The sequence below is a fragment of the Callionymus lyra genome, chromosome 18 (assembly GCF_982586985.1).
Source record: "Callionymus lyra chromosome 18, fCalLyr1.hap1.1, whole genome shotgun sequence".
In the NCBI taxonomy this organism is placed as follows: domain Eukaryota; kingdom Metazoa; phylum Chordata; class Actinopteri; order Syngnathiformes; family Callionymidae; genus Callionymus; species Callionymus lyra.
The window spans coordinates 15,663,517-15,675,642 of record NC_141835.1 but is presented as its reverse complement, the minus strand read 5'-3'; the positions used below and the strand labels follow the sequence as shown (position 1 = coordinate 15,675,642).

Here is a 12,126-nt window from a genome sequence, read left to right as displayed (position 1 = left end):
CTTTTCCAGACCAGGGTCACAAAGCGCTTAAACAATCAAAACAATATTCAATAAAATATATACTTTAAAGGGCAAGATAACACTGAACACAACAGCAGTTCTGGTAGTATAGAGATGATTATACTTGAATCTATATTTCCTGCATCCTAAATTAGTATACTGCTAGAGTACAAGTACAGAACATATACCTTGGTATACTTACTATATTTAAGTATAAATATTAACGTCAAGTATTCCATTTTCTGCCACGGGAACACAAAACTAGTCAAGACTACAGTCAGGCATGTTATTTCCACAGTGGCCGGGGGAGGGCGCTGTTAGCTCGCCTATTGATAAAGCCTGAGCTCAGCAACTTTTTATGACAGAACTAGTCATGTTTTCTCACACATTCTCCTCCACATCTTCTAATCTCGCACACGTGGAGCCACAACACGAGGGTTCTCACCGGGCGACGTGCTGAGAACAGAGACGCACCTCCTGCTTGTTTACTGGCCTCATTACAAACCGCAACAATCAATCATGGCTCAGCTCAAATCCCTCTTTTTTTTTTTTACCTCTCGCCACATTCCTCCAGCGTGTGCCGGTATTCAGGTGCTCGGCTCGAGCCAAGGAATTCTCATTACTGCACATGTGGCATCCACTCCTCCCCGCCCGCCGCCAACCATCAATCTCATCCCCAAAAATGCCCTCATTACTCGGCCCAGTTTCTCCCGAACCGTGTCATCAAGGTGTTGCTGTGTTTTTTTCTTAGGGGGGTGACGTGTGCTGTTGTTCTGCAGGTTCGCCACGGTGAAGTACGACCGGACCTTCAAGAGTATCAAGAACACCTTCATGCATCTCACCAACTACAGCCTGAACAAGAAGAGCAGCGACTACGTCAGGTGATGGATCCGACGACTGGACGAACAAATCCCTGAACCCCCCCTTTAAACCTTTTACGACCAGTTTGTATCCAAGGTCCAATTTTATTATTTTAGGACAGTGGAACTGTTAAAAAGTAGTTGTGAGTGAGTGTTTTTGTCTTTTTTCTAAGACAATTTTTCGATATCTACAGGTATTTCGGTGTCCAGAGTTCCCTTTTTTGCTTAAATTAAGTATAAATTGAAGTTTTTATTATCTTAAAGGGCAACTAATGTGTTGATTTGAGTGTATCTTAAATTGTAAGAAACTTTATTATATTTAAATATTTATATCTAAATAGTATTAGAAAAATGTATTCAAGCCCCGCCCGATGAGAACCGTGTTTACCGTAACCACACCCACTCTGCTGTGATTGGCCAAACGTCGAGGTTTGTCACTGCGCCTCATCAATTCCCGAGAGTCGCCACCTTCAAGGGACTTGTTGTATAAACAATGCAGGGCGTGATTACAGCTGGCTAGAGGAGGAGAGAGAGAGAAGACGATTATTACGGCATAATGGGCTCCGCTCTCGTAACCTTTCATTCGCCAAGATTTCGGACGGAGGAGAACTTTATAAAGTAATAACTTCATCATCATATTGAGGGATTTACAGCATCTTTGGTAGAAAAGTGAGTCAGGAGAAATTTCGTTAGCCCTTTAATAAGGTGTAAGAAGTCTAAATAGACATGAAAAATCAAACTGAGATGGTGAATTTGAGCTATTTGACCTATTTACCATCACAGACTTTGACTCCTTAACTTTAATTATTAACTACTAGTCATTTCTCGGGTGGATTTAGCTGCCGTGGAAGGACTTGATACCTGAAATGCATCTAAAATAATTATTCTTTATTGATGGTTTACATAGACTTGTTTTACAATGTTTGTCTCACACCCTCTCAGTGAACTCATCACTGAAGCTAAATGCAAAATGAACCTTCACTAAAGAAAAAAAACAAGCTTTTCTCATTCTAATTTAAATATTGAAGTGGCTAATGTTGTCCATCCATTAGCACGTTGAGCTACGTCGCTTTCGCAAACGGATGGATTTTTGTCTTCCAGCTGTGACGACCCTGACGTGGAGGACTACGGGAACAAGTGGAGCATGAGCGCCGTGTTGAGATACTTGAAGCAAGAAGGGAAGAACACGGCAGGTGAGCTTGAACGTCGGTGCGGGAAAATATTAATTTCATATCTTTCTTTGTGTTTGAGCGTCTTGTCTGTTTAGTGTTGATGAGGCAGGTGGAGGACTTGATCATCAAGGCCGTGCTGAGCGCCGAGCTGCAGATCGCCACCGCCTGCAAGATGTTCGTTCCTCACAAGACCAACTGTTTCGGTGAGTTTGTTCCTCAATTCTACCAGACACTAGACCGGTGCTGTGTCTCCAATCGCATACTAGCGTACTCAAAGTTAGTATTTTTAGTGCGTAAGTGCGTCTCAATTCTTGGTATGCGAAATTTAGTGCACATGCACACTAAATTGGCGTACTAAAACGCCCACAAAAGTCAAGTTGGTTATTTCAGCCCCTTTTTAGCATTTGAAACGCCTTGGTTTGAGTAACTACTCGAGTCTGCTTGGTGTGAAAACGCGCTTGTACAAAGAAACTCAACCTTTTCATCATCTCTGGGTCACGGTGACCTGGCGGCGAAAACAAATGTGTTTGAGCTATCCCTTGTGTTGTCTCTGGGTTAGGGTGAATGACCTCCACAACTGCGTATGTATTTCTGAAAGCAACAGAGGTTGTTCGCCTTGACCCAGAGGCAACACAAGGGATATCTTAACCCATTTAAGATGCCTAAACGGCCGCCATCTTAATGACATTTTAAACGGAAGTTACGTCATATATATATGCATATATATTCATATACTTACAGGTGTATTTTTAGCAGCAGTAAAAGGATGACATGTCTTCGGTGCTGATACCAGCGTAAATATCTCGCGAATATTTCGATTCTCATATTTTTTCTTTATTTCTTTTTCCAAACTTGCAAAACGTGCTGCCAGCAGGTGTCGATAGCGTTCAAACAGCTGGTTGAAATCATCCTTAAATAGTAGTAGAAGAAGAAGCTGTCGCGTCATTTCCTGTTAGTGTGTAGTAGCAGTGTTTTATTTGAGACGTACTATCAGTGGAGGATTTGCGTACTAGTTAGTATGTACACTATCCTGATGCATACTAACTTCTAGTATACTAAGAGAAGTATGCGATTTGAGACACAGCACGGGAAAGTTAGCATTAATGCTACACATTACTTCGGACTCCGCTACAGCCGAGGCCTCGGGAGAGATAATCATGCACGATTAATTTAACTCTCCTAAATGATTCACATCTGGGCCTGACCGCCTCTGTCACAGGGATTTGTCTGGAACGCTTCCTGTTGTTGTTGCCGCCTTTCAAGCTCTGTATTTCCCCCCCGAAAATTGATGACTTCCATTTTTCTGTTGAGCAACGAAGAGTTCAGGTGCAGAACCACCGCGTTTGATTCTCCCGAACATCTCTCGCCACTGGAGCGCTTCACTCGACTCTCTCAGGATGTGGATTAGTGGGATTAAGAAGGAAGTGACAGCCATCTGTAGACACATCGCTATCGTGCGTTTCGTGTGTAGCGCCCCCCCGGAATAGCCCGCATCGAGATGTTATCTCCGCTCTGCGATTGGCCGCATGTTTCTGAAACAGATGCAGGATCTGTGACCGTGTTGACGAGGAGGGCGATTATAAGGAAATGTGGAAACATGTTGAGATAACTCGCGCTTACATACACAGACTTGTTGCAGCCTTGTTGGGTATCTGACGATCTGCTCGCTGTATGTTCTCATATGGTCCTCATACTGTAACCTGGTTCACCAGTGAGAACGCTAATGGCTACATTACTCACAATTACTTGTTGTTCATGAATCACAAAAAAAAAGCTTCGTAATCTCCCACTTAATACCTCATTTTATTCAACAGGTTTTATATGTTTTACAACTGCTAAATAAAGGATCTCTAAATTAAGATGATTTACAGCTTATGCTAATCAGAATCTAATCACATATTTTGAAGTTAAAAGCACATTTTTAATATAGTTTTATGTTGTTAATGGATGGGAAGCACTTTACTTGTATAATTAATTTCCTACCTGGGCCATACTATCGATATTAAAGCTTTTCCTTGATTTAATTGATCTGTTTAACTTGACCTTTAAAGTTTATACTTTATTGAATATTGTTTTGATTGTTTAAGCGCTTTGTGACCCTGGTCTGGAAAAGCGCTATATAAATAAAAATTACTTACATACTTACTTACTTAATAAATAAAATGGAAATCGATTCTATTTTGGTGACAGGCGCAGAAAAAGCAGCAAACTCTCTTGATCTTTAAGTCTTGGTCTTTTGTTTAAGTCTTAGGCGTGGTCATGAACTTGATTAGCCGTTTCCTTGTCTGCGTTATAGTCTTTACCCCTTGACCTTTTGTCAATCTTATCTTGATATCTAATCTGCAACCTTGTTTCTACCTCAATTTTTATGTCAGGGTCTTGCTCTCCTTTGCGTGGTCTTTTTCCTTGTATTCTCAGTCTCAGTCTTGATTCTGATATCTGAGTCTTGACTGTAGTTTTAATTCTCTTTCAATTCTAAAGAGTATTTTAATAGTCTTTCCTATTCCCTTTGGTGCAATATGCGATTTGGTCTAAACTTGCTCTTTACCGCCGCACTAGCTCTTGTCTTGAATGTTGGTGAAGTCCAATCATCTAATTGCCACCTACTATACTTGCATTGGTGTTACAAAAGTCATGCTTACTCATCAAAGTCTTGATCTAAGATCTTGATTATCCGGTTGGTTCGGTTCCCTAGATTTACGCAGGTTTTGAAAGTTCTGTCTTCTCTGCAACAAGTGCTGAAGTACGAAGTCTAGAATACAAAAAAGCACTCTTGGGTTACTTTACATTGGATATAGCACACTTTCACTATTAAAGCCTTGGGTCATTATAGTATTTCTGCCTCATGAGGCCAAAGGCAACAACTGTACAAAGAAATATAACATCAGAGGGAATCTGGAGTATCAGAAAATGAGGTAGTATTTGGCCTCATAATGAGACAATCAAACCCCCAAATTAGATCACAGTACAGCAATTAGGCTTTACACCTTGTTTTCACAGATACACAATACCCTGTGGTCGCCCGCCATCACGTCCCGCTTCTTCTGGAGTGTAGGCTTACCATTGAATGGAGAGTAATTTTGTTGTCTTCGTAGCCCCTCCAGCCCAGTAATTACGGCATTTATCATATGTCTGCTGGATTAGGTTTCTAAAGGCAGACACTGACGGTTCCAGAGGGCCACCCTCATCTTCGCCGAGCAGATCCCTCAGCGGGATCGCGTTGCACGCAAACTTGCAGCGTGGTTGTTGTGAGTACTGTGTACAGTGGCGCTTGACAACATGTAGGAGCCTGTGTGGAGGAGGTCGTCGAAAGTCCAGGTAGATGTGGACGTCCCTGACAAAAAACTTTGATAAGGGACACCACACATGTAGCACTTGATTGTTAAACATTATAGACCAAATTTTACCTTAAATGTTCAAACTTTAAACCACCATGATGAGCAATGAATGTAGGACTTGTGTCAGATTGCTGAGGTGTTATCAGAGATAACACAATTTTTACCATCTTCCAATTTCGGATTACTTTCGCATAACAAAGTGATCACATAGAGCTCTAGCCTAGCGCTTGTCCTTGTTCTGTTGGTAGCAAATTATTGTGACACGTTAAAAAAATAATTGTTTTGTTTTTGCATATACACCAGGGGTCTCAAACTCAAGGCTAGGGGGGTCTTTCAGCTGTTTTCCCCTGTATTTAATCCAAATTTAATCATCTTTCATTTGTTTATTGTTCTGTGGCCCATAAATCGTAGACGATAACACAAGTAAATCTGTACAGTTAATAATGTATTACCCCAGCATTCTTTTCAAAGCCAACGTGGAGGTACACAAATGTGAGATTCCTAAAGGATTTTTACACAGATGATTTTCAAAATTGTCCTTTTCTCGTCTGCTGATACCTCACTGTCGAAGCTAGTAGTGGCTGCTGTGCTTACATAATATTATCTTACCAATCCCTAGCCCTTTTATTAATGGTTTCAGCATCTAAAATAACAGAAACACACATTTTAGAGACACATCGCAGCCTCATGAAGCTGTACCATAGTAGATTATGCGTAAAGCCATCTAGTATTAAATCTTTCCCTTGAAATCTAGAGATATTCCATGAGAATTCCAGATGGTTCTCAGCCCTACATCTGAATCCATCGAACTTCTTTAGCTACAGGTTTAACCATCTGTGGTTGCATTAGGATAAGGATCTGTAAATTATAACAAACTCACAATGATCACCCCCCCTTTTAAGCTCCAATTTAATAAACTGACCTTATGTTGTTTTGTGCATTTTTTGTGTAGGTTTTAGTATTTACATTTCTATTGGTTAATTATCGTATTTATTTCATTTTAAAGTGATAGTTTACCCAACATTATAAATTCACTCCTTTTTTTCCCCCTACCATCATGTCAACAAATGGGTTGGGATTATTTTTAAGTAATCAGTGTCTTTTTGGGGTTACAGGCAAAAGTGCATGTCTATATGATGGTCACAACATCATTCAAAAATATACCCGAAAAAAACATCGAAATGCATCCATTCTGCTCGTCTGTAGGGTATTCTATTGATGTGAAACGAAAAAACAAACCCTAAAATACTACATAAAATGGAGGGCCCCATAATATTATCTCACTGGCTAAAAAATGATCTGCAAGTTTGAGTATGTGTGGTGTTGGTTTTAATATAACATTTGAAGGGGACGGTGTGGCAGGATTAGTGGTCGCAACATTCTCACAGCAGGTAAAACAATCATCACGTAAGAAACCTACATTCACGTGTCGAGGAAGCGAATAAATGCGTCTATTGTTCCGAGCATTAACACTCTCCCGCTTCACTGGAAGCAGAGCCGCGCACAACTGTAAAGTATTTTCGAAATCTTAATCGTTCCTGACCGGTTTAATGGCCCTAATACTACGTTTATTGTTTTTCAAATTGGACCTCTTCCCTTTCACTTAAATTGCCCCCGCATATCTGAATCGGCGCTTTCGGAGCAACATCTTTTTATAGCGCTGTAATGTTTCATGTGGGGAAGAAATGAAAACAGAAGGTTTTTTCGTTGAGTGTCTGTGTGTGAGGAGAGAGAAATGCCACCCATGCAGCTCCTCACCGCTGCCGTGTGATTAATGGACGGCGTTTTTCTGCTGAGGGATGCTGATTACGAGATGTTTTGACTGAGATCTGATTAGCCAAGCCAAAAGGGCTATTTTATTACACACAAAACATTCCACTTACTGGTCCTGTGTTCCACTGAACATCCCTCATTAAGTGCCGAGTGTGGTTGGATCCCTGTCTCCGAGCGGCTCTCCACTTTTATACAGACTTCATTTTCTCCCACGTGTTACAGGAGATCCACGTGACCGATTCGAGATATAAGTAATGTAGCGTGACATTGTTATTGTACGATTTTTGAACCTCTAATTCTATTACGCTGAAGTCATATTCTTTACAGTAGGTCAAATTCAACCTCGGTTAGAAGAGCCAATCATATAAACGTCATGGTTGAGTCACATTTTTTTTTTTCTTCAATGCAAGATAGAATAAAGCTGTAAGAAACTGCTGCTTCTAATACTTGCTTGATGATGGTTTGCAATCTCGACAAAGCTCTAATTCTGTCTTTGGTCCTTATTTCTGGCCTTAAACATATCAAAACAGGAAAACATTTAAAGGGCAACTTATGTGCTGATTTTAAGCAGCTCTTAAATTGTTCTAGGACCTCTATTATACTCATCAGTTTGTTTCTTTTTGCACAAAACTCTCATTTAAGAAAGATATTTACATTAGAAAATACACTTAAGCCCCGCCCACTAAAAATGCGTTGTTCTGGCTGGGAAGAAATCTCGTCCAAGCAACCACGCCCACTCTGCTCTGATTGGTCACAAAAACAGGAGTTGCATTCAAGGACTTGTGTAAATTTCAAACTCACCCCTAAAACTCCCGTTTTGTACATTAAAAACGAATAATAAAAATACGGTTTGCTGCTTAATGTACACATTAGAAAAACACCTAAAGGCAGAAGTAACTCTCACCATGTTTACAAAAATATATTTATTATGTTTCACGATTAACATGTAGGTACTTAACCCGATTTAGGGCTTCTAGGGGAGGGAGGACTTTTCACCAGAGTGACGTCGGAATGTATAATTTAAACCGCAAGATTTCTGACGGGAGAGAAATTTATCAAGTAATAACTTCAACACAGAGCAACGTCGTGATGAATAACCTACTGCATTTTGAAGAGGACGACTTTAAAATTTACAACATGAGAATAAGTCAGGAGAGTTGGGTTTTCACATTAGGGTGCCCTTTAACTATTAAAAGTTTGCTAGCACTTTACAACTGAGCCATGGTTTCGTGTTAAACTTCTTGTTACACCAGTGTCATTCCTAAATCATTCTACACAAGCATTATTGCCCACACTATGGATTTCTAAATCTGCCTCTCGTTTGCTGTTCCTTACTGTCAAAGCTGGTAGTTGCCTGAAGATGTACTTGAGTAGAACCTCTCATTCGTCAACGTCCTCATCTATAGATATTTCATTTAAATTCCAGGTTTTATGTCCGTGTCCATGAACCACATCTACCTCCAGGCGTACCCATCTGTAGTTGTAGAAGGATATTGGATCAATAAACGATAACCTACTCACCCTAACAACCCCTCTTTTATTTTTAAAGTTCATAAACAATACTGTCATTGGCGGCAACTCATCATCTGGCATTCCAAAGTCATTCATGAGGCCAGTCAAGTGGGAAGTTTTATTTGAATTTTAAAAACAAAAGCACAGTTGAATTGTGACCGACGTGGTAATTTGATGACGTCAGATCTGCGTGTCTGACTCTCTGTGACGTTGTTAGTCGTACCCCGCAGAACGAAGGGTTACGTCACAAACCGTGGCTCCTCAGATCTGCTTGTTTAAAGCCGTGTTAAAAAAAGATCTCGACGTTCCACCACCAACACTATGGCGCCTCCTAATGCGATAATAATGATAGATTGAGTAATTTGTCATCGTCTGTGAAGAAGACACACTCGTGCAGTGGGGAAAATACTTCATGTTGTTGTTGTTGCGGGTCGGGGCGGAGCCATTGTTGTCTCTTGTGGTGAAGTTTCCAACAGAGCTCATCCAATAATAAAAAACACTCCTCACCTCCCCCCCGGGTTCTACCATGTCACATTCTTCTCCCCCCTCCCTGTTTAATGGGTGTGATGTTCGCTGCCTCTCGTCTGCTCGTCTCGGATGCTTGTTGTGGGTTCTCGGGCCCGGCAGCGGTGGAGCCGCAGAACAAACTCGTCTCTGAGCGGGCGAGTGGCGCGGCGGGCTTGTGGGGCAGCGGCGGCGTCTGCGCCTAATTGGCCAAAAATGCTCGCACATGGAGTCTGCCTGTCGAGGGGGGTGGGGGGGTCGGCAAGCGTGGCGGCGTGACACCTCCTTGTATTTCTTTTTATCTTGTGGTGCCACCGATGAGGCTCTCCAGACGAGTCCAATCACAAGCAGCAAGTGAAACATAATGGACAATAGTATATTCTTCACCAAGTGGCAAGACGTTTCTAGGTTAAAGGTTAATTTAGAAATATGTTTAGCCAATTAAACCCTACTCTGTGTCCTGATGTCATGCGGTTAAACCAGTGGGTGGAATCTGACAAGGTTCTCATTTCATATGAACCCAAATTGAAATCTTAAAGGGCACACAATGTGAAAACCCAATCTGACTTATTCACATGTTGTAAATGTTGAAATCTTCAAAATGCAGTTGGTCATTCATCATGACGTTTTGAAGTTATTACTTAATAAAGTTCTCCCCCGTCTGAAATCTCACCAAACGAGATTATGGTTTTGGATTATACGTTCTGATGTCACACTGGTGCAAAGTCCTCCCCATGCCCTTGTATTATCGTTTGTTTTAGCATTCATTTATACATATTACAACAACATTTACTTATCGGTTAAGAACATAGATGTTTTTATTATTCGTTTTTAATGTACAAAACGGGAGTTTCAGGGCAGAGTCCTTGACCAATCAGAGCACAGTGGGCGTGGTTGCTTGGGCGAGATTTTTTCTCAGACAAAATGGAGCATTTTAAGTGGGCGGGGCTTAAGCGTATTTCTGTAAATATCTTTATTAAATGTAAGTTTTGTGCAAAAAGAAACATGATGAGTCCAATAGAGGTCCTAGAACAATTTAAGAGACACTTAAATCAACACATTAGATGCCCTTTAAGGAATCTAAATGTGGTTTAAGATTTAGCTCTTTGTTACCATCTTATGGAAGCAGGATGACATATTGTCTTCCGTAAGGGTTAACATTGTTAGCATCTACAGTTTCACGCAAGGACTTTATGTGGATATTTTAAAGCTTTGCCCAGGTTGCACCTCCTACCTGATTTTAAGAGCCGTTCTCGAGGTCATCACGTGCTGCCGGCTTTCGTAGCTACAACACTAGCATTGACCTGTGACGCTAGAACAAACACCGCTAGCATTGGCGGCTTTAACCGCCCCCAGGCCTCCGCACACCTCACTTTGGAAGTGCCATTAGGACTTTTTTTTTTTTTTTTCTCTGGCACTGGAGCAGCTTTACCCTGTTAAAAAACGCTGTGGTTTCCCTGCACGCTGCAGCTGAGGTCTCTGGCTCAGTGTGACACTCCCCAGGACTGTGTGAGGCCCTTCGTCTGCACTGTCGCAGCGGACCATATATCAGTCAGTGGAACGACGGGGAAAATTGGGCTTTAAAACAGGGTCTGTTTTGTGGTTACCGTTGTGTCACTCAGTGCAAAGCTATTTCAGCTGTAGCACCAATTTGATATATAGCATGGAGCCTAGCTGTCACGAGGGGCTTAATCGCACGATTCCATGTTTCTATTGACTCACTTGTAAAATATAGTTACTTTATGACCCGACGTCGGAGACCAGAGTGGAGATTCGGGTGAGTTAGACATGCATCTCCAAGAAATTACCTACAGAGAAGATGCCAGAGCCTGAATATCCAGAAGGAAAGTTGGCAAGGATAAGAGTAAGCAATGGTCACGGTCCATATCTATAGAGCAGTTTGAAGCGTTCAGGTATTGAGGCGCAGACTATGGTGGTCCCCTGAAAGACAAAATCCCTCTAGTGGGTCTTGGCTCCGACCCTGGGCATCCTCCCAGTTAAACCTCACGTCCATGAGACACAACAAAATTGGTGACAGCATGGAAGAGTAGTAATCCACTTGTAAATGAACCGCTTTGCCTTTTGGCTTAGCTCTATTATCACCTTGAGATCTCGAGATACTTGAGCTCCTCCACAGTCGTCTCCGTGGCAGAGGTACTTATCAGACGGAAGGTTAAAATGAAGATATTCAAAATGAAAACTCAATGAAGAAATTAGCATTTCTATACGATGTGATTGGATAAACTTAAAATGGATATGTAGAAAAAAAGATTTGAACCCATAGAACGAGAGGTTGAAGTCAAGAGAGTAACTTTTGAGAGAAGTTGAAGTGACATGGTGACTGTTCTGCTGGTTCAATCATTTCAGTTGGCAGTGCACGAGTGTCTCTGGGTGACATCATGGAGATGAATCACCCTCATCTGAGTGTCACTGACTGTTTATACTCAACTCTGGTTTCTCTTTGAAGCGGGGCGGCTCGTGAAACCTGAACTGTTTACTCCTCGCTAATGCAATAAGGGGGCCGATCAGTACCAGCCTCTGGCAGGGGCGCTTCGTATGTGTATAATCAGTTTCAGGAAAAGCTGCGATGCCAGCCACCACATGACGAGGCGACCACGCTGGGATTCATGGAGGTTTTTCTCGCTCGTGACATCTTTTCATCTGACGTGTACTGTCGTTCCCTCTCAGAGTTGTACGGCTTCGACGTGCTCATCGACTCCAGCCTCAAGCCCTGGCTGCTGGAAGTCAACCTCTCCCCGTCGTTGGCCTGGTGAGTGGCGACCGACCGGCGACGACCGACACAGAGTTTGTATCCTGATGACTGGACTCTGTTGCTCCACAGCGACGCTCCACTGGACCTGAAGATCAAGGCGAGCATGATCGCTGACATGTTGTCGCTCGTGGGTGAGTGTCTGCCTCTCTATCTATTTGTTTCTTTGTTTCTTGGTCTTGGTGTATCCATCCATT

General features: G+C 42.0%; 1 protein-coding gene across 1 annotated transcript in view; it reads left to right on the top strand.

The window, feature by feature from the left end:
• Window positions 1-12,126, top strand: part of ttll5 (tubulin tyrosine ligase-like family, member 5) — a 51,704-nt gene that overhangs the window by 5,528 nt on the left and 34,050 nt on the right. The window contains exons 9-13 of the mRNA XM_087780465.1: window positions 780-881; window positions 1,962-2,053; window positions 2,128-2,235; window positions 11,848-11,929; window positions 12,002-12,063. Coding sequence (XP_087636591.1) covers window positions 780-881; window positions 1,962-2,053; window positions 2,128-2,235; window positions 11,848-11,929; window positions 12,002-12,063 — 446 coding nt within the window. The remainder of the gene's footprint in view (window positions 1-779; window positions 882-1,961; window positions 2,054-2,127; window positions 2,236-11,847; window positions 11,930-12,001; window positions 12,064-12,126) is intronic.